This window comes from Anabrus simplex, chromosome 4 (genome assembly GCF_040414725.1).
Source record: "Anabrus simplex isolate iqAnaSimp1 chromosome 4, ASM4041472v1, whole genome shotgun sequence".
NCBI classification, from domain to species: domain Eukaryota; kingdom Metazoa; phylum Arthropoda; class Insecta; order Orthoptera; family Tettigoniidae; genus Anabrus; species Anabrus simplex.
The window spans coordinates 67254937-67278401 of NC_090268.1; the positions used below are offsets into that span (position 1 = coordinate 67254937).

At 43.4% G+C, this 23465-nt stretch overlaps 1 protein-coding gene across 2 annotated transcripts in view; it reads right to left on the reverse strand.

The window, feature by feature from the left end:
- The window catches only part of La (La autoantigen-like), a 133197-nt gene extending 110203 nt beyond the window's left edge, over positions 1–22994 (reverse strand). The window contains exons 1-2 of one of the 2 annotated variants that reach the window (XM_067145089.2): positions 22869–22994; positions 9339–9501 (exon numbers count right to left, since the gene is read on the reverse strand). In XM_067145089.2, coding sequence (XP_067001190.1) covers positions 9339–9494 — 156 coding nt within the window. In that variant the 5' untranslated portion in view covers positions 9495–9501; positions 22869–22994. The remainder of the gene's footprint in view (positions 1–9338; positions 9502–22868) is intronic. The other variant, XM_067145090.2, reaches the window with a different exon arrangement.
- Between the last annotated feature and the right edge of the window lie 471 nt (positions 22995–23465).

Genomic DNA, 23465 nt, shown 5'->3' on the forward strand with positions numbered 1-23465 from the left:
GCAAAGGCAGTTCTTCCTTCTTTCATGACTCTCTCTTGTCTTATTCTTCAAGCGATCATTCCGTAACGATTTTTCCTCATTTTTATAATCGTCTTCACATTTTTCCTTGCGGTTTTACACCTTAACCCAATCAAGACGAAAACCATTGCCAGTTTACATGATTAAACAATGCTTGGCGTTGCAATGGACTAACTAAACTCCAAATTCTTTATTCTATTATCTTAGTCAGTACAGTAAAACTGTATGAAATAAATGATTGGCTCTTGTATTCTCTAAAACTTTTGTTATGCTATATAATAATGTTTGATAGGACCAATAACTTAAGTATTTAAAGATATTAAATTTTAGGCACCTTCCCCTAAACTACCATTTCATCCAACGTGAATAAAAATTATATATATATATCCTAGACTGCAGCACCTTATTCCTGGACTTTACATACCAATTTTCATTAAATTCTGTTCACCCATTTTCTCATAGTTTGGTGTTATATGGACTTAGCAACAAAAAATCGAAATTCACGAATATCTCTGTTATCATAGCCAGTAGAGTAAAAATGTATAAGACATTAAATGATCGGAAATTTAATTCTATATAATTACAGTTATGTAGCATTAATTGGTAGGACCATTAATAACAAATGTTTGAGAATTAAATTTTAGGCCTTCCCCTAACTACTATTTTATTAAGTATGAATAAAATTATTTATAGCCTAGATTGTAGTGAATCGTTCCGATTTTTATAAAATTCTCTTCAGCCATTTTCTCATGACGCACATACATACATACATACATACTGTAGCCTACATACATAGGCCTACATACGTACATACAATAACATACCTGCCAACTTTTAGAAATAAAAAATAATACGATTTTTAATTCTTGGATTTCATCACATATATTGCACCAAGGTCTAGGTGAAAAAGGTCAGGATAAAAGGCATACGTATCAACAGTTACAATGTAAATTGACCATTAAATTTAAAATCTTAAACTAAGGAAATAAAAATGTTACAAGAAAATGTACCTAATCATTCTCAAGTATGACGGACACGACTGCCTGGAATATTCTAAGTTCACCAATAGCCTCCATAGCGTAACGGTTAGTACTATTAGCCCCCGTCTTCGGAGGGCCGGGTTAAATTCCCGGTACTGCCAGAAATTTAAGAATGGCAGGAGGGCTGGTATGTGGTTAAAACCGTACAACAGCTCACCTCCATTGGGGGTGTGCCTGAAAATAGCTGCATCACTTCGGGATGAGGACACGAATTTACATTTGTCCGGCTCCATGGCTAAATGGTTAGCGTGCAGTCCTTTGGTCACGGGTTCAATTCCTGGCAGAGTGGGAATTATAACCATAATTGGTTAATTCCCCTGGCCCAGGGACCGGGTGTATGTGCTGTCTTCATCATTTTATCATCATCACGACACAGGTCGCCTACGGGTATCAAATCAAATGACCTGCACCAGGCCTCTCCGGACACACCACACGGCATTTATTTCATTTATGACACATATGAACAATAATATTTAGGTCACACCGACATTAAAATGCAAAATAGTTTCCTTAGTAGACAGTAAAATTAAAGGAACTTTACAGGTATCTCTGAACACTGGAGATATGGTTTGTTATATTTTTTGGCCATAACGAGAAGAGAAGTACCAGAAACCGACTCCCCGAAATACATTCAACTCATTAAAATTATGCACTGAAATAGGCAAAACAACCACATACAAAACAATTCAGTATGTCCCATACATCATTAATATACGACTTCGATAGGGGTTGGTGGTGGTGATTATTGTTTTAAGAGGAAGTACACCTAGGCAACTGACAGGGGGAGGGCGGGAGCACACAAACACAAGAAAACACTTGTGGCCAGAACACCAACGAAACTACGCAGAGAAAAAATGTTAACAGCGTGCGATTAACTGAGTCGCTAGTGCGCACTAGCCTCTCTTGCTTGCAGGACGATTGTCGCCCCTACATAATTCACACAAGCACATAGGAATTTATTATTTATTCTACGGGAAGAGTATTGAACATACTGGAGGTTATAAAACCAAACCCCATGGCACAACTGTCCCTAAGGGCCACGGACTACCAAGTGACCGCTGCTCAGCCCGAAGGCCTGCAGATTATGAAGTGTCGTGTGGTCAGCACGATGATGATGATGATGATGATGCTTGTTGTTTAAAGGGGCCTAACATCGAAGGTCATCGGCCCCTAATGGAATGAGATAAACGACATGAGAGATGATGTTAAAATTTTAAAAAACATATCCACTGACTAGAGTTTTAAAAAAATGATGGAGAAAAATGAGGGTGAGATTAAAACAATCAGTGGATCTAATACGCAATGCCTTATTTTCGAATAAATTAAGAGAATCTACAGAAAACCAAAAGAATAAGGCATTGCCTGGTAGTACATAATTTACGAGAGACGTTAAAATAACACATTAAAATACGCAACACAAACTAAAATTAAGTCAATAGGATAAAAGCGAAAGTGACACAAAACACACTAGGACAAAGGACAGCATCACACACGAGAAAACAGTCCACTATCCCTCATAAAGCGGACGACGAGGTCTGCTGACCGCTCGTCATCACGCAAGATAAGGGAGATAGTACTCGGAAGGTTAAGACTACGGCGCAGATCGACCAGGTCCACACACTCCGTAAGGATGTGTACCACGGTAAGATGGTCGCCGCAGGTACACACCGGAGGGGGTTCTCCTTTCAAAAGATGCGAGTGAGTCAAGATACCATGGCCGATCCGAAGACGACATAATACCACGGCTTCCCTCCGCGAAGCCCGAAGGGAAGTCCTCCATACCTTCGTTGTTCCTTTTATCGCTCTCAGCTTATTGGGAAGTGGAATGGCCTGCCACTCCATCTCCCAATGGGACATAACAAGATGTCGCAGCTGGGAGCGAATATCACTTACTGGAACCTGGAAAGGCAACGGGGGCAGTGTAACTGCCTCCTTGGCAGCCTGATCTACTAACTCGTTTCCCTCTATGCCCATGTGGCTTGGGAGCCACAGAAACGTGATTCTGGTGCCAGCATCCCAACACCCGGCCAGCAGGTCCTGGATTAGCTGCACCAGAGGGTGCCGAGGGAAACAGGTATCTATAGACTGGAGCGAACTCAAGGAGTCGGTACACAGAAGAAAGTGTCGGCGCTCATTGTACAGTGCGTACCGCAGAGCTTCATAGATAGCATAGAGCTCTGCTGTGTACACACTACAGGTTGCCGGAAGAGCAAAAAGGAACCTATCATTGTTAACAACGAACGCACAGCCCACCTTCGTATCTGTCCTTGAACCATCCGTGTAGACGACGACTGAACCTGGATAGCGGCCAACAACGGACAGGAAGAGCCTCCGATAAATCGAAGGGTCCGTGTTTTCCTTTGGGCCAGTGTGCAGATCCAGGATTACTTCAGGTCGTCGTACGACCCACGGAGGTACCCCACTTGGTTGTCTGACAAGGCAAGGAACCGAAGGTACGTCAAACAATTCGGAAATGCTATCCAAGCGTATCCCAACCGGCCGCGTCGCTCGAGGACGAGCAGCGTACAGCAAACGGTTGCCATTGTTGAACACGCAAGGATAGCTTGGATGAAGTGGCATCTGTCGCAAATTTGCAGCATATGTAAGTAGAAGTTGCTGGCGCCTCAGGTGTAAAGGCGGCATACCAGACTCAGCGAGCAGGCTAGCGATGGGGCTTGTACGAAAAGCTCCCGTCGCCAACCTAACCCCGCTGTGGTGGATACTGTTCAGCTTCGCAAGAACGCTTGGTCTTGCGGAGCCATATGCTGCACTGCCGTAGTCTAACCGGGATAAAATGTGTGTCCGATAGAATCGCAGGAGCACCGTGCGGTCAGCCCCCCAAGAAGTGCTGCTAAGAAACTTAAGGATATTAAGCTTCCTAGTGCATCGCACTTTTAACTGCCGCACGTGTGGCTCCCACGATAATTTACTGTCAAAAAGGAGCCCAAGAAATCGGTAAGTGTCAACAACTGGAAGAACGACGTTGTCTAAATAAAGCTCAGGGTGGGGGTGAAGAATACGTTGACGACAAAAGTGGACAACGGAGGTCTTTGCGGCAGAAAACCGAAAGCCATGTTCTAAGGTCCACTGCTCCACCCTCCTAATAGCGTGTTGTAATTGTCGCTCTGCGACTGCCATATTACGCGAGCTATAGTGGAGAGCAAAATCGTCCACATATAGCGACGGTATAACTGCTGGACCAGCAGCAGCAACAATACCGTTGATGGCAATTGCGAACAGAGTGACACTAAGGACCGATCCCTGTGGGACTCCATTTTCTTGTACGTGGTATTGCGAATATGTCCTCCCTACTCGGACACGGAATAGACGGAGGGACAAGAAATTCGCAATAAACGCCGGCAAGTTACCTCGGAATCTCCATTGATGCAGGGCTGAAAGGATACCATATCGCCATGTGGTGTCATAAGCCTTCTCTAAGTCAAAGAAAACAGCCACCAAGTGCTGTTTGCGGAGAAACGCATCCTGGATAGAGCTTTCCAGCCGTACCAAGTGGTCAGTGGTGGATCGAGCGGCTCGAAATCCACATTGGTACTCGGACAAGAGTCCTTGTTTCTCCAGACACCACACAAGCCGGCGATTAACCATCCTCTCAAACAGCTTACACAGGCAGTTTGTAAGGCAAATCGGTCGGTAACTTCCTGCATACTTAGGATCTTTGTCAGGCTTGAGGACAGGAATAACTATGCCCTCTCGCCACTGAGACGGAAAATCACCCTCCATCCAGATTCGGTTGAACACACGAAGGAGATAGAGTAGACTAACATCACTAAGGTGTTTCAACATCTGGTTATGGATGTTGTCCGGTCCAGGAGACGTGTCCTTGCAAAGCGCTAGGGCGCTGCGGAGTTCCCACTCCGTAAAGGGCACGTTGTAGTCCTCTGAAGCTTGAGAGGCAAAACTAAGGTGAGAACGTTCCGCCTCCCGCTTCAGAGCGAGGAAATCAGGATGGTAATTCCCGGAGCCAGATACATCCGCGAAATGACTAGCGAGGTGGTCAGCAATCAGGAGGGGTTCAGTGACGATATTGCCTGCAATGGAAATTCCCGGTACAGAAGATGATCCTTGGATACCCGAAATACGTCGAAGCTTAGTCCACACCTGAGATGATGGAGTATGTGACGTCATAGACGACACATATCTCTCCCATGAAGCCTTCTTACTTTGGCGAATAAGAACTCGCGCCTTAGCGCGGAGTTTCTTAAATGTTACCAAGTTGGCCGCAGTGGGCTGTCTACGGTAATGTTTGTGAGCGCGACGGCGTTCTTTGATAGCTGCTGCGATGTCTTCGTTCCACCAAGGAACGAGCTTTCGGCGAGGTGTCCCCGAGTAGAACGGAATGGACTCCTCAGCAGCAGCAAGAATAACCTGGGTGATGTAAGTTATTTCCTCGCCTACGGTCCGCCTGATTTTGTCGTTAAAGACAGCTAGTGATGTGTACTTTGGCCAATCAGCATGTTTAAAAATCCATCGAGGGGGAGCCTCGACGGATTTGTGGTTCAGCAAAGTAAGAATTATGGGAAAATGGTCACTGTCACAAAGATCGTCATGTGTGTTCCACCGAAACAGCGGAACCAACGTTCGGCTGCACAGACTGACGTCTATGCGAGAATAAGTGCCGTAACGTATACTGAAGTGTGTTGGTTCCCCTGTGTTCAAAATACATAAGTCCAACTCTGTTACTAATGTTTCCAGCTCTCTTCCCCGGGGGCAAGGTGACTCAGAGCCCCAGATGGGGTGATGGGCGTTGAAATCGCCCAACAAGAGGAAAGGAGGTGGAAGCTGATCTAGAAGATCAGTGACATCATTGATGTTAAGAGCCTCACCTGGTGGAAACTAAACATTACACACTGTAGTTATGACAGGCAGCGGTACGCGAACAGCTACTGCCTCCAGCGGGGTTCGTAGTGGAACCTCCTCGCTGTAGGTATCAGAACGGACAAAAATGCCAACGCCACCGGAAGCCCGGTGAGCATAATGTCGTTCTGTCGAGTATAGTCGAAAATTTCTCAGTACCGTATGATGACCAGGTCGGAAATTTGTTTCCTGGATACAGACTATACTCGCCGAATACTCGCTAATGAGCTGGCGCAACTCGGCAAGATGCCTATCATAACCGTTACAATTCCATTGTAACAGTGCCATAATGTAAGTGTGGACTATTGTGGTTTAGGTTAGGAGCAGCGTAATGCCACCTAACCTAACCTACACTCACCTCCCCATCCGAGGATGGAGATTCATGCTCCACGTGCATCTCCCCGTCACTAGACGAGGTGAAGCATGCCTTCAATTTCTTCGACGTTGTTTTGGGGTGGGGTTTCCTCTTACGAGTGGAGCGCGCAGGTCTTCTAGGAGGAAGACCCGCTGGCGTGGAATCAGGCCCTCCGGGTGGAGGGCGTGAAGCCCCATTCGTAGGAGAAGTGGAAGAACGCCTGCTAAGGTCGCTCTTCTTCCCCACAGTCGATTCTTGTTGAGACGGGCTGGGAGGTGGTTTCCCAGCCCTGGTCGACGATGCCGCCTCCGCCGGCTTGGGCTCGGCTGTCGCCGACCGCGTGAGGGAAGGAGACGTTGTCTTCTTCCCCTGTTGTGCCGGCGTAGGTCTCCTAGCCGGCACAGGTATGTTGGTGGTCGAAGGCCGGGACGGACCCACCTTCGAGCTGGTTCTCTTTGGCTTGGGCGCAGCGATCTTCTGGGCAGGTGTTCCAGTTGAAAATGAGGAACCTGGCAGGGACTGTGCTATCAAGCTGAAGTCAAGTGTCTTGGCCGGTGCATTCAGAGAATTAAACTTACGGCGCGCTTCCTGGTAGGAAAGACCATCCAGGGTCTTGATCTCCTGGATCTTCTTCTCGCTCAGATAGGTCGGACAATTCCGATCCCGAGGAGAATGAAGACCAGAGCAGTTAGTGCACTTGAACGGAGGTGTACACTCCTCCGCGCCGTGAGCTACTTTCCCACATGTACCACACACTGACGGATTCGAACAACGAGATACCATGTGTCCGAATCTCTGGCATTGATAGCATCGCATAGGAGGCGGGATGTACGGCCTCACATCGCAACGATAGGTTGTTACCTTGACTTTCTCGGGCAACACTGACAATTTGAAGGAGACTATGAACGCACCCGTGGCAACGTCTTCACCGTTGACTTTGCGTGTGATACGCCGGACGTGGGTCACGCCACGGTGCTTCATGTCTTCCATCAATTCATCGTCAGTGTTCAGGACGAGATCACGGTGGAAAATAACTCCACGAACCAGATTCAATGTTTTGTGCTCTTCCACTTTGACGGGGATGTCGCCAAAATGGTCACACTTAAGCAATTGATCGGCCTGGAGCGCAGTGCTCGTCTTCAGTAGCAAACCACCATTGCGCATTTTCTTCAGGTCCGCAAGTTCGCCATATACACCTTCGATGTATCTACTGAATAGAATGGATTTAACCAGCTTGAAGTCCTGCCCATCGGTTCTGGTAGCAACCAGGAACCTAGGGAAGCTGGATCCCAAATTCAATCGCTGCGCCTGTTCCCAAGGGGTTGCCCCCCTTAGAGAATCCAAAGTTAAAGACTTGGGTAGCGAACTACCCGAGGTTGCTGGCGGAAGTTGTTTCGACGCCATCCCGAAAGTATCCTCCCCGAATGCCACCCACTCCGATCAGGGGTCTCTGTAGCCGAACCAAGCAGCCAAGGCAATACCCACCTGGTCATAGCAGGTATTGCCCGGGGTCCGATGTTGAACGATGCCTAATACGGGATGACTGAGGCAATGAGCACTAGGACTCCCTTCCTCCAGTCACCCGCAATAGCATGTACCCCATAGCGTATACAGAGCACTAAATATAGAAAAAATAAATAAAAATAATTAATAATAATATGTCCTTCTGGCATTCGGCTGTGCGGGGACCTGCGTTGTCAGGCGGATACCACTGCCCGGGTACATGACACTCCCACCCGCCGCGTCCTGGGTGGTTGCTGGCACGGGCTTTTGAGCGTAGTCGCACACATAGGAGCTCCATCGCCGAGCAGCACGCACATCAAAATTTTGAGTGGTCTACATCTGACCCTCAGAAAAATAATAAAAAATAAAGAGGGGACCACGGCCACATAACCCTTTAAGTCGCCTTCTACGACAGGCAGGGATTACCTATGGATGTATTCAACCTCTCCCATCCACAGGAGGTCCAACACATTATACCAAACCACAATCCATGTCCGCGCCAAGGTCGCCCCTTTTTGTCGCCTCTTACGACAGGCAGGGGATACCGCGGGTGTATTCTACATGTGCGTCCCCCACCCGCAGGGGGTAGCGTGTTTGGTCCGCGAGAGGTATTTCATTTCCCTCAAGTCCGCCGGCAAGCCGGTTACGACCCCCCTATCCGCCACCTGGGACGCGCCACGTGGGAGTATCACCTCTCCCCCTGCTACGCCATCGTAGTAGGTTCGTGGTGTGGTCAGCACGATGGATCCTCTCTGCCGTTATTCTTGGCTTTCTAGATCGGGGCCACCATCTCACCATCAGATACCTCTTCAACTGATGTCACGTAGGCTGAGTGGACCTCGAACCAGCCCTCAGATGCAGGTAAAAATCTCTGACCTGGCCGGGGATCGAAGCCAGGACCTCCGGGTAAGAGGCAGGAACACTATCCCTACACTGCGGGACCAGCACTGGAGGTTATACTGGTCAAACATAGGACAAAGTAAAAATAAATCGGAAAAACAAAAGACGAGTTAAAAAACCGGGTAAATCTGGAGGGTTGGCAGGTAAGCAATAATAATGTTATTTGCTTTACATCCCACTAACTACTTTTACGGTTTTCGGAGATGCCGAGGTGCCAGAATTTTGTCCCGCAGAAGTTCTTTTACATGCCAGTAAAGCCACCGACATGAGGCTGACGTATTTGAGCACCTTCAAATACCACCGGACTGAGCCAGAATCAAACCTGCCAAGCTGGGCTCAGAAAGCCAGCGCCTCAACCGTCTGAGCCACTCAACCTGACTAAATACATCGTACGTACGTACATACATACACACATACAGATGTTTACAGAAGTGACGGAAAATTAAAAGTGCATTTCCTCATTCCTGTGGACACAACCGATACCAAAATACCATTCTTTTCTAATTCTGAGCAACGTACAGACTAAACTTTTTTTATATACATAGATGAAACACTTCAGTTTTACAAAGTTTTACGAACACCACCAGGCAAATGAACACAACAGTTGTTTTGGTCAATGACGATTCACAACAGATAACACAACTTACCTCAATTTGGCGAATTATTTTCTTCTCTAAATCTGAAGGAGGTTCATCTGATGCCACATTCTTTTTATCTTCACCATTCTCTGTCACCGCTTTATCAACTTCCTTCTTGTCGACTGCCTCTGAACCAGCTTCACAGTTATTTTCCACTTCCGCCATGATAATCCTAAAAATCAAGGCCAAATTAAGTCTTCAATATTCATATCATGGTCTGAAGTCAATTTATCACAAGACTGGATTCAGAGGTTATCATCAAACAAATAAAGGTACACAGGAAACAGTGGTGGTGGTGGTAATTGTTTTAAAAGGAAGTACAACTAGGCAACCATCCTCTATTAAAACTAATCAGAGGGAAAAATTGGAAGGGATCCGACACTTTGAAAAATGAAGGTACAAAAAGACATTCCAAAACATCTTAACTTGATAACGTACCCTGTTCCCACAGTAAAACATTCCAGAGTACTGTTCCATAAGGGACCCTAACACAAATGTAACCCTCTCAGCGAAACCAAGGAAGTTTCTAATTAACGGACGTTATGCTCCAATAAGCTAGCACAGCAGCTTGTTTTAAACGCACACTCCTGCACAGGCACAAGTGATAACTTTGGAACAGCATAGAGGTGGTACTGATCTTCCCACTCTGCTACCTGTCAGCTGGTTACATATATTTTTTAGGTGTTTGAAGTACATCGTATCAGGCTTACTGGTGGGGATACGTACAGTAACATAGTTTCTCGATACACTCTCCACTTTATTGTTCACGCTGTGTTGTATACAATGAGCAAGACAGAAAAAAAGCCCTTTCTGGCCAATTTCACTGTCGCAGACCATTTATCTCAATCTACCCAATGTACAGTACTCGGCATGTAAGGCTACGCATTAAAAACCATCAACAAACTAAGCTCTATATAAGTAACAATATTGGAGGTTCCGTTAGTCAAGTAAATGATCAATCAAGATATTCATAATTAAGTTGACTCCCTCTCACCCTCACTCAATTTAATGTTATATGTTTCCGCCTTTATTTTGACAAAAGCATTACTATAACAAAATTCTTTGGTGTTTGCCTGGTGTAAATAATTCAGCTCCCCTCTTGAAATTTGCTATCACTTGTCAGACTGACGCAAATATATTACATGCACATATGCCGTAAGTCAATAAGAATACACAGAGACTTAGTCTGCAAACAATACAAAAGTCGAGACAAGACAAGGTTAAGTTAAGATGATAATGAAATTCCCTGCCATTTCAACTAACTTTATAGAGTTAACGTTGCTTCCTTTTTGGAGGAGTTCCTGCAGATTTTTCTTGCTTCTTATGCATCCCAATTAAATGTATACATAGGAATTGGACGGTGGTGGTGGTGATTATCGTTTTAAGAGGAAGTACAACTAGGCAACCATCCTCTACATAACACTAATCAGAGGGAAAAAATGGAAGGGATCCGACACTTCGAAAAATGAAGATATCGACCGAAGAGAAGGGCCACGAAGGCGTGAAAATGAGAAACTCCCTAGCCCTCGCAAACCTAACAGCGTCGGGGTCGGAAAAGAACAAGAGTTGACCAAGAGAGGTCGGATAGGATAGATGAAAGTGAGGAGCCTGGCACAAGTAAGTGGAAGCAATGCCAGGATTCAGCGAAGGGCCCCGTGGTCGCAAACCCACGATCCAAAGTTCAGAGCCCCTGGGGCCCCTTTTAGTCGCCTCTTACGACAGGCAGGGGATACCGTGGGTGTTATTCTACCGCCCCCACCCACAGGGGGGACACAGGTGGTGGTGGTGGTGATTATTGTTTTAAGAGGAAGTACAACTAGGCAACCATCCTCTATTTAACACTAATCAGAGGGAAAAACGGAAGGGGTCCAACACTTCGAAAAATGAAGTTATCGGCCAAAGAAAGGCAAGGGCCACGAAGGGCGAGAAAATGAAAGACTCCCTAGCCCTCGCAAACCTAATAGCGTCGGGATCGGAAAAGAACAAGAGTTGACCAAGGGAGGTCGGATAGGATAGATGAAAGTGAGGAGCCTGGCACAAGTAAGTGGAAGCAATGTCAGGACTCAGCTGAGGGCCCCGTGGTCGCCAACCCACGCTCTAAAGTTCAGAGCCCCTGGGGCCCCTTTTAGTCGCCTCTTACGACAGGCAGGGGATACCGTGGGTGTTATTCTACCGCCCCCACCCACAGGGGGGAGGGGGGACACACAAGTGCCTGGCACTCCTGAATCTACATAGACTGTAACCTATGGGGCAGTGAATCAACAGTCATAATTTTTACCAGTACAAAGGGAAATGGGTGCTATACAGAAAAAGCGACACAAGCTGCTGCTGCTACAGTTGTTTACTGCAGTAGTTTGATTTAAATCCCCAATCAACTTCCAATCAGTATCTATCCTACACAGTATCCAATTGATAATCTCCGCTCTCGTAAACTTCTGCGCTGCATTAACCAGATTCCACATAATATCCCAAACTAGATTAGTACCTATTCCTGCTTGCCTTACATTGTTTGTACCCATATAAACTACCACCTTCATCTTACCCTCCCCCTCCCCCATCACTTTCTGCTACTTCAGCCTTAACCTAATTCTTGGATAAAACATCACCCTGATTCCTTTTTCTCCACACACTTTCCCTATTAATAGAGTCCTCCAAGACAAGAACCTCAACCCCAACCACCCCCCTACTCTCCTGGTCATCCTTATCTTCCCTTATGGCTGCAGAATGAACATCGTCCCTCCTTCAGTGTATCATTAGTGAAGACAAAGACAATCTTGCATCGGCTGGTTGTGTCATTTGAATCACCAAGCAAGCAACTAAATACGAGCAGCCAATGTTACTAAGACAATAATACCAAAATTTGATTATGTGATTACGGACTATACTTTGATATTATGTGAAAAACCAATACCAAATCCACAAAAAAATTACATTTAGCAATTATCATGGTTTCATAAATATTATATGGATAATATCCATTCTTAAGAAAGCTTAGAATAAAAATAACCTTAATATTTAATTATCCACGAATTCCACAAAAAGTGCAACCTTGGCATGCTTTTTTTAATTATCAAAAAATAGTGGTATGTTTAACTATATGAACAGTACATATTATAAATTGCCATATCTAGTGATAACATATTTTTTAAATCATTATTATTAAAGTTTAGATGCAGTTTTTGAGTTTAAAAAACGAAAAAGTAGAATTTGAAACAATATTGAGTGTTAGACTTTGCCCTTAAAATTTCTCTATAATTATATTGATTCTAACGTGCATTTAATAACAAATGACTATTAAAATACAAGGAATTTCAGAATAATTCCTAAGAAGACATTACATTTGTTCATGAGCTCTAATGCTTAATTTACTCATTTAAACAAACAATCTTACTTTAATTTGTCCTTATATCCATTACATCCTTTATTTAACTCAGTTATACAATTTTGCTCAGTTATGTTTTCTGTTAACTGTGTAACACCCATTACATTCAAAACAGTAAAATGACAAGAAAAATAGTAATTGTCCCTTTTTTAAATTATGTTTAGTTTTCCTACAATTTCTTTGGTCTGCAATAATTTGCTAGTTTCTACCAGCTGTTATCTCAAATAATTTATTGATTTTTACCATCTACCTCAACAAGTGGGTTGCATTCGTGTAACACCCGTTACAGTAGGATTTCTTAATATTTAAAATACTGGGAAAAGTTTTATTTCAGAAAATAATGGCCTATAGTGCACAGAAAAGTAAGAGCTATATTTTGCAATTGATGAGATTTTTTTTTTTTTTTTTTTGCTTTACGTCGCACCGACACAGACAGGTCTTATGGCGACGATGGGACAAGGAAGGGCTATGAGTGGGAAGGAAGCGGCCGTGGCCTTAAGGTACAGCTCCAGCATTTGCCTGGTGTGAAAACGGAAAACCATTTTCAGGACTGCCGATAGTGGGGTTCGAACCTACTATCTCCCGAATACTGGATACTGGCTGCACTTACGCGGCTGCAGCTATCGAGCTCGGTATGATGATGAGACTTTGATCAATTGTTATTTCATTCTCCAAATTTGCCTTTTTTTACCTGCTCAACTGCAATGCCAGTTACAATGGAATGCCTGTAATATCCTCAAGTTTTCAATTTAACCTTATCGTACAAGCAAATTCGGCAACACCGTTGGCAGCCCTGAAGATGGTTTTCCGTCGTTTCACATTTTCACACCAGGCAAATTCTGTATCTTACTTAAGGCCACAGCTGCTTTCTTTCCACTCCTAGCTCTTTCCTATCCCATTGTCGCCATAACAGCTATCTGTTAACGATGTAAAACAGATTGTAAAAAAGTATCTAGTTTCCTCTCCAGTCTGTGTTGAATTGGTCATGTTCCCCTGACAGCATGTAGCACAGCTGCAAGAAGAGTAGAAAAGAACTATAGCACTCTATAAGCTAGTGGGATTCACAACACAGTTGAATTTCCTTCCAAAGCAAGTATTCTAATTCTGTCATAGTAACAAATGTTTCAGTGAAACCAAGGAGTCTTTTCAACAAATGGGCTGTAGGTACCAACTGACTGACTCATTCACCACGTGTGTCTTCTAAATAAAGAGAAAGATATTCATGGAAGGTGACTTAAGCATATTATTTCTAGCATAGCTACAGACTGAATGAAATTAATTCACTTACACTGCAGTGGCTAACAGATTCTGCCATTTTTGTGAGATTCCCTCATAAAATAAGCCCCAGGGGCTCTGAACTTTGGAGCGTGGGTTGGCGACCACGGGGCCCTTAGCTGAGTCCTGGCATTGCTTCCACTTACTTGTGCCAGGCTCCTCACTTTCATCTATCCTATCCGACCTCCCTTGGTCAATTCTTGTTCTTTTCCGACCCCGACGCTATTAGGTTTGCGAGGGCTAGGGAGTCTTTCATTTTCACGCCCTTCGTGGCCCTTGCCTTTCTTTGGCCGATACCTTCATTTTTCGAAGTGTCGGACCCCTTCCATTTTTTCACCCTGATTAGTGTTATATAGAGGATGGTTACCTAGTTGCACTTCCTCTTAAAACAATAATCACCACCACCACCTCATAAAATAATAAAATATTTCCCAAAGAAGAAGACATAGTATATAAAGTATCTTGCTCAGTTATATTTTCATCATTCCTTCAAAGACAAACATTGCAAGATCAATGTTTCCATGTTAGCCAGTGACAACAGTAATATGGTTTGTAATTCATTTATTGCTAGCCTCACCAGAAATACATTATAAGATATGGACAAGAATTTCCTTCCAAAGTAAGTAGGCCTATTCTAATTCTGTCATAGTAACAGATGTTTCAGTGAAACCGAGGAGTCTTTTCAACAAATGGGATGTAGGTACTAACTGACTGAATCATTCACCACATGTGTCTTCTAAATTAAGATAAAGATATTCATGGAAGGTGACTTAGCAAATTATTTCTAGCATGGCTACAGGCTGAATGAAATTCATTCACATACACTGCAGTGTCTAACAGATTCTGCCAATTTTGTGATTCCCTCATAAAATATTTCCCAAAGAAGAACATGGTATAGAAAAGTATCTTGCTCAGTTATTTTCATCATTACAACAGGCATGATCACTCCTTCAAAGACAAACATTGCAAGATGAATGTTTCCATGTTAGCCAGTGACAACAGTAATATGGTTTGTAATTCATTTATTGCTAGCCTTGCCAGAGATACATTATAAGATACGGACAAGAAGACATTATTCAGTAGTTCTTAAGTTATCATCTGGCTGATAACTGCATCCTTAAAAAGTCTGCACACTACTCAGGAATTACAATTTTGGTCAGAAAACCAATCATCCATCAATTAGAATTTGGGTGTGGAATATTCAAATACTCATTTAAACGAGTATGATGACATGTAATCGCTTTATATACACAAATTGTGTGCTATTAAATTATATATATAATATTCAAATACTCCTTCAAATAAGTAATAATGTGACAGCCTGAAAGACAGGCATTATTTCTGATTATATTAAACATGTTTGTGAAATTAACTGGTTCGATAGAAGGCAATTCGGTTTTAGGAAAGGTTATTCCACTGAAGCTCAACTTGTAGGATTCCAGCAAGATATAGCAGATATCTTGGATTCTGGAGGTTAAATGGACTGTATCGCGAATGACCTGTCTAAAGCATTTGATAGGGTGGATCATGGGAGACTACTGGCAAAAATGAGTGCAATTGGACTAGACAAAAGAGTGACTGAATGGGTTGCTATATTTCTAGAAAATAGATCTCAGAGAATTAGAGTAGGTGAACCTTTATCTGACCCTGTAATAATTAAGAGGGGAATTCCTCAAGGCAGTATTATCGGACCTTCATGTTTTCTTATATATATAAATGATATGAGTAAAGGAGTGGAATCGGAGGTAAGGCTTTTTGCGGATGATGTTATTCTCTATAGAGTGATAAATAAGTTACAAGATTGTGAGCAACTGCAACGTGACCTCGAAAATGTTGAGATGGACAGCAGGCAATGGTATGTTGATAAATGGGGTTGAAAGTCAGGTTGTGAGTTTCACAAATAGGAAAAGTCCTCTCAGTTTTAATTACTGCGTTCATGGGGTGAAAGTTCCTTTTGGGGATCATTGTAAGTATCTAGGTGTTAATATAAGGAAAGATCTTCATTGGGGTAATCACATAAATGGGATTGTAAATAAAGGATACAGATCTCTGCACATGGTTATGAGGGTGTTTAGGGGTTGTAGTAAGGATGTAAAAGACAGTGCATATAAGTCTCTGGTAAGACCCCAACTAGAGTATGGTTCCAGTGTATGGGACCCTCACCAGGATTACCTGATTCAAGAACTGGAAAAAATCCAAAGAAAAGCAGCTCGATTTGTTCTGGGTGATTTCCGACAAAAGAGTAGCGTTACAAAAATGTTGCAATGTTTGGGTTGGGAAGAATTGAGAGAAAGAAGAAGAGCTGCTCGACTAAGTGGTATGTTCCGAGCTGTCAGCGGAGAGATGGCTTGGAATGACATTAGTAGACGAATAAGTTTGAATGGAGTTTATAAAAGTAGGAAAGATCACAATATGAAGATAAAGTTGGAATTCAAGAGGACAAACTGGGGCAAATATTCATTTATAGGAAGGAGAGTTAGGGATTGGAATAACTTACCAAGGGAGATGTTCAATAAACAATCAGTGGTTGCGACCCGCAATGTCTCACATTCACATAAACAGACGTGTCCGACTCGTTGGCTGAATGGTCAGCGTACTGGCCTTCGGTTCAGAGGATCCCGGGTTCGAATCCCGGCCGGGTCGGGGATTTTAACCTTAATTGGTTAATTCCAGTGGCCCGGGGGCTGGGTGTTTGTGCTGTCCCCAACATCCCTGCAACTCACACACCACACATAACACTATCCTCCACCACAATAACACACAGTTACCTACACATGGCAGATGCCGCCCACCCTCATCGGAGGGTCTGCCTTACAAGTGCTGCACTCTGCTAGTAATAGCCACACGAAATTATTATTACATAAACAGACGTGACAATTAGTATTACTGACCAAGGGACTACTGCTATAGCATAACACTGAATCGATTATGCGTGCAGTCAAAAGGGGGTCCTAAATCGAAGTTATCGGCCCCTCATAACGGTACTGATCGCTAGCAAAATAGAACCATGGTATTTGTTCTGTTGCGGTACTAATCAAAAGTAGCAGAAACTTGCAGCATTCCACACATTATTGTACTACTCAGAGCTTATGCAATTCGACATATAATACAGACCTATGTTTTTCTCACTTTGCGGCGCCATTTACAGGCAACGCAAACCTATAGTGTTCATCATATAAGAGTACTAACCACAGGGACCTCTCCCTATCCCGTGGTGTTCCTCATATAGTGGGTACTAATCATAGGCAAGGCAGAACCATGGTAGCTGGTCCTGCTCATATGGTGGTACTAATCACAGGTACTGCAAAAGCCGACCGCACGGTGCTCCTGTGTGCTACTAATCACAAACCAATTTTGTACCCAATGTAGTGATACTACGCACAAGTAAAAGCAACCCTTGGTGTTCTCCGCGTGGTGGTACTAATCACAAGTAGTTTCATGGTTCTAATACAATCAACCCTTGGTCGCCCCTTTTAGTCGGCTCTCACGACAGGCAGGGGATACCGTGGGTGTATTATTCGTCTGCCTCCCCCACCCACAGGGGGCGTGTGTTTGGTCCGCGAGAGGTATTTTATTTCCCTCAAGTCCGCCGGCAAGCCGGTGAGGACACCCCTATCCGCCACCTGGGACGCGCCACGTGGGAGTATCACCTCTCCCCCTGCTACGCCTGCGTAGCAGGTTCGTGGCAGATAGTCTGGTGATGGAAAAGTACTGGAGTCTGGATAACTGAGAAACCTGTTGCAATTTCCAGTCAGTTCAGATTAGATCAATTGTTTTGATGCTCTTACCATGGTTTTTCAAATATATATTGTGCATCCACATTCCGAAAGTATCAATTCTTTTTCATGGCAGGTTTCTGAGGTGTGACAATTACAAATATGGGAGTTCTGAACAGCACAATTATTTATTTTTCCAAGAAATCTACGAATATTTCCAAATCCTCATTCAATCTAGAGAGAGTTACAATCGAAAATTTCCCAAACCAGAAAAGTTATTCCCTTCGTTACATTTGAATACTATCCGCACCATAACACAGCTTATTGAGGAGATGAGAAGTTTCATAACTGAAGAAATAGATTAAATAACATGTTCATAACAGTGATACACAACCCCCACAATTATATATTAAATTAACTAAATTACCAATCATTGACAGGTGGCCGCTGTACCATCGTACTTCATAAGTCAAAAAAACATTTTTATCCAGTTATTTGAAATCAGAGTCAAAATATGCATGGAGTTCTAATAAAACCCTCCATATCGTTGAAAATTTTAAAATGGCACCTACTCTAGGTTCACTGCTGTCAACAGAAACTCCCTTTGTTCAAGCAGCATGTAGCAGTAATACTGTCTATTGGAGAAGAATTGCAGCACACAAGAAACAAAGCACATCTCAACAAACAGTAGGCAATGTAACGTTACTTTTTGTCAAGGGTATGGGCTTTCGATATTGTAGGCCTCCACATTTTGTCTTCTGACTGTGATATCAGGGAGTCATCCTTCATCCTTTCACGACTCTTTCATCTTATTCTTCAAGCAATCATTCACAATTTTACTCATTTTGATAATAATCTTCACAATTTTTCTTGTCAATATAAATAATTATGTTATTGGCTTTACGACCCACTAACTGCTTTTACGGTTTTCAGAGACGCCGAGGTACCAGAATTTAGTCCTGCACGAGTTCTTACGCGTGCCAGTAAATCTACCAACAGAAGGCTTGTCAATATAAGGTGATAATCATGTGGTTTTTCACCTTAAGACAATCGTGACGAAAAAGACCTCCATCGCCAGTTAACACGATTGAACAACATGTCCATGTTAGTGATGCCCCAGGGGCTCTGAACTTTGGAGCGTGGGTTGGCGACCACGGGGCCCTCAGCTGAGTCCTGGCATTGCTTCCACTTACTTGTGCCAGGCTCCTCACTTTCATCTATCCTATCCGACCTCTCTTGGTCAACTCTTGTTCTTTTTCGACCCCGACGCTATTAGGTTTGCGAGGGCTAGGGAGTCTTTCATTTTCAAGCCCTTCGTGGCCCTTGTCTTCCTTTGGCCGATATCTTCATTTTTCGAAGTATCGGACCCCTTCCATATTTTCCCTCTGATTAGTGTTATAGACAGGATGGTTGCCTAGTTGTACTTCCTCTTAAAACAATAATCACCACCACCATGTTAGTGATGCTCAGCGCTGATAAGAGCTAAGCAACAAAAGTCTAAATCCATGAATATTTCTATCATAGCCAGTAGCTAAAACTGCACAACACATAAATGATTGGAAATTGCATTTTCTATAACTTTTGTTTTGTAGTATTTATTGCCAGCATGTCCAATAACACGCACATTTGATGCCAGCATGGCCAATAACACGCACATTTGATAACAAAATTTTAGGCCTTCCCTTACACTACCACTCCACCCAATATGAACTTCTCCTACCCATCATGAAGAAAATGTATAGCCTAGAGTCTAGACTGTAGTGCCAGTTTCCCCGAGCCAAATTATGCCTGGATAGCTCCAGCAACCACAGAAATAAATGGTATAAGCTGAAGAAAGCCAGATGGTACCTTATATTTAGGTAATATCACCACGGATTCGATGGCATTCATCCACACTTTAGCAACCCATAACAGATAATGGTAATTATTACATTGTGATATACCGAGCGAGTTGGCAGAGCGGTTAGGGGCGCGCAGCTGTGAACTTGCATTTGGGACATGGTGGGTATGAACTCCACTGTCAGCAGCCCTGTTTTCTGTAGTTTCCCATTTTCACAACAGGTAAATGCTGGGGCTGTACCTTAATTAAGCCCACGGCCGCTTCGTTCCTTCTCCTAGTCCTTTCCTATCCCACAGTCACCCTGAGACCTTTCTGTGCCGGTGATGTAAAAGAAAAAAAAAAAGAGAGAGAGAGACAATATAAAAGGTGATATTTCCATTGCAGGACCGATCTACACATAATAGCTGTGAACAATAGAATCATCACTAACAACATATGGCCCTCTCAGGTGGTGGTGGTGATTATTGTTTTAAGAGGAAGTACAACTAGGCAACCATCCTCTATATAACACTAATCGGAGAGAAGAAATGGAAGCGGTCCGACACTTTGAAAAATGAAGGTATCGGCCAAAGGAAGACAAGGGCCACGAAGTGCGTGAAAATGAAAGACTCCCTAGTCCTCCATACGTAATACCGTTGGTCGGATAGGATAGATGAAAGTGAGGAGACTGGCACAAGTAAGTGGAAGCAATGCCAGGACTCAGCTAAGGGGCCCATGGTTGCCAAACCACGCTCCAAAGTGCTTTCGAACCCCACTGTCGGCAGCCTGAAGATGGTTTTCCATGGTTTCCCATTTTCACACCAGGCAAATGCTGGACTGTAATTAACTGCCACGGTCGCTTCCTTCCCTCTTCTATTCCACCATCACATTAAGACCTATCTGCGTCGGTGTGACGCAAAGCCAAAAATATACCCACCCTATTAGAATTACTATTTTCTCAAATCTAGCACAATTTTGGTTTTGGATGTCTACGAGAGAACTGTAGGGTTAAGTTCTGAGGAGAGTATAGGAATCTTCAACGACATCGCCGATGAGGCAACATTTTTTCCTCTCATTTGTGTGTCGCCGATGGCAGTTCAGTATTGCTGGGGAAATTATTTGTATTCGAATGTCACTCAACCATGCAAAGAACAGTGGTGGAGTAACAGCAGCTCACCTCATTTACATAATTATTTCTCCAGTGATACATTAATAATAGCCACGCATAGAACTCCAGGGAGAATCGTGCGATTTTCGGCTCGCACTCGCTGTCGTGCTACAAGCAGGCAACGCCCTGAATCAAATTCACTTTGCATGTTCATAGTGGTATAGGGGTGACCAAAGTTCAGAACCCCTGGGACCCCCTTTAGTCGCCTCTTACAACAGGCAGGGTATATCGTGTTATTTTACCGTCCCCACCCACAGGGGGGTACTGCAGAAGGATGTAGGCCTACTTTTGACTTGTTTGTGAATGAAACAAATTTTTAAAAGGGAAGGACCACAGCAGTCGGAAAATGAAAGTTATCCTAGACCAAGATAAATAGTACCACCATTGTCAAAGAACACAAGTTAACCACATGAGATCAGGCATGAAATACACCACAATACCAAAATGCACTGTAATCTACGATTCATGACTGCAGTAGCTATTTAAAAGAAAGAAAGTAAAGGTAAGTATCCTGTGTTCAAAGCAAGCTCCCAGGCTACACAGAACATCATCTTACAATTTGCTTTACATCATAGCGACAGATAGGTCTTATGGCAACGACGGGATAAGAAAGGCCTAGGAGTGGGGAGGATACGGCTGTGGCCTAAATTAAGGTACAGCCCCAGCATGTGCCTGGTGCAAAAATGGAAAACCACGGTAAACCATCTTCAGGGTTGCCGACAGCAGGGTTTGAACCCTCTATCTCCTGGATGCATTGCTGTGCATCCCTGAATGCATGATCAACTCGCCCAGTGCTACACAGTCAGAAATAAAATTGTGAATTACGTTCTACTAGCATCAAAATTTGGATAAAATATACTATGAATAGCAAACTCGCATTTTCTCCAGTCTTGTAAAGGTGGCGATTTTTTTTTTCTTGTTAGCAATTAAGGAACGCTAGAAACGAATAAAAACAACAGAAACAATAATCTGATTCACCAGAATAAGAATCTTGCATAATGAGTAAGTATAACTATTAATTCCCCCTCCTGTTGGTGGGGGTGGTTGAATAACATCCACAGATTTTCCCAGCCTGCCGTAAGAGGTGACTAAAAGGGGCCCCAGGAGCTCAACTTGAGAGCTTAGGTTGGCGACAGTGAGTCCTGGCATTGCTTCCACACACTTTTGCCATGCTCCTCGCTTTCATCTATCCTATCCAACCTCCACTGGTTGTTTTTTTTTTTCTTTTTTTTTTCGCCTCTATGGAGTCTTACATTTTTACGCCCTTCGTGGACCTTGCCTTCATTTGGCCGATACACTTATTTTTTGAAATGTCGGATCCCTTCCATTTGTTCTCTCTGATTAGTGATAATAGAGAATGGTTGCCTAGTTGTACTTCCGCAGAAAACAATAATCGCCATAGTTTTTAATCCATCAATTGAGATTCCACTCTGGCTGAATTCGAAATAAATTTTAAAACAACGCAGTTCTGTCCTCGAGTACCGGTACCCTATTGACGTAGCCTAGCTGGACGGTGCCACGAAACTATATTACAGAAGTGTATTACAACTCAATAGAACAATTCTATAATTTACAGAAATAACAGCAATTCCGTAACAATCATCAACCTGAGCGACAGCCCTAAATGCAGATCATTCACTGATCGAGGGATAACAACTAGGTCGCAAGTGAGGAATCATAACCTCACAATGTTGAAACCGAGCATAGTTAGACCTTTAAAACCGCACGAAAATTAGGTTATGATCACTTATAACAGTCATATTTTCACAAAATCTAAGCTGAACAATAAAGTATAATAAACTAGTTATATTCTGGGCGTGATAACCAGAAATCTAGACAGATTAACTCGCACTCTTACAGGCTGTAAACATATAAGCTCACAACATATCTACAGTTCAATTATACGATAGTAAATATTGTATATATACGTGTGTGCGTGTATGTAAAAGCTGAATGGCTTACGTCACAAACAATGAAATTTTTTTAAAAAATAATCATTTATTAGCTCGACGAAGAAAGTTGCTACCTCCCGCAGAGATTATATCTTCCCGCTAATCAGAACAGCGTGGTCGACAATTTCATTTCAAAAATTAATACGACGCTCTAGAAATATGCACTAGATATTTCATTTATTAATTTTTTTTCTAAACACTACACAGAATTTCGGACTATCACACACCTTCCACACAAACCTTAACTTCTACCACGTGCTACTGGAACCGCTCGATCTCACACAAGGCACAACTAATGCGTTTCTGTTGCGTGGTGCACCCGTTTGACCAGCGAATCAACCAATCAACGCCGGCAAAATGCAAAGAGTTTGCGGTGGAAGATATTTCTGAGTTTGCCAACCTTCACATGCGAACTCATGATGCTACCAACAAAATGGCCTAGCACAAAAAGGAACTGATGGCTTACGTTTATAAACAGATCTGTCTGACTACTGCGGTACAGATCAAAGAGGGTACAAATCGTCTGTCTCCGCAGGAAATCGAACGCTACCCAAATGCTTTATCATAATTTTATTTAAGGTCACAATAATGGCAATATGCTACACAGACCGGTTACGTTGCGTAGTTTTTTTCCCCACCATTGGCTTTACGTCGCACCGACACCACTATATACTCTTAAGGCGATGATTGGACAGGAAAAGGCTAAGAGTGGGAAGGAAGCGGCCGTGGCCTTATTTAAGGTACAGTCCCAGCATTTGCCTGGTGTGAAAATGGAAAACCATCTTCAGGGCTGCCGACAATGGGGTTCAAACCCATAATCTCCC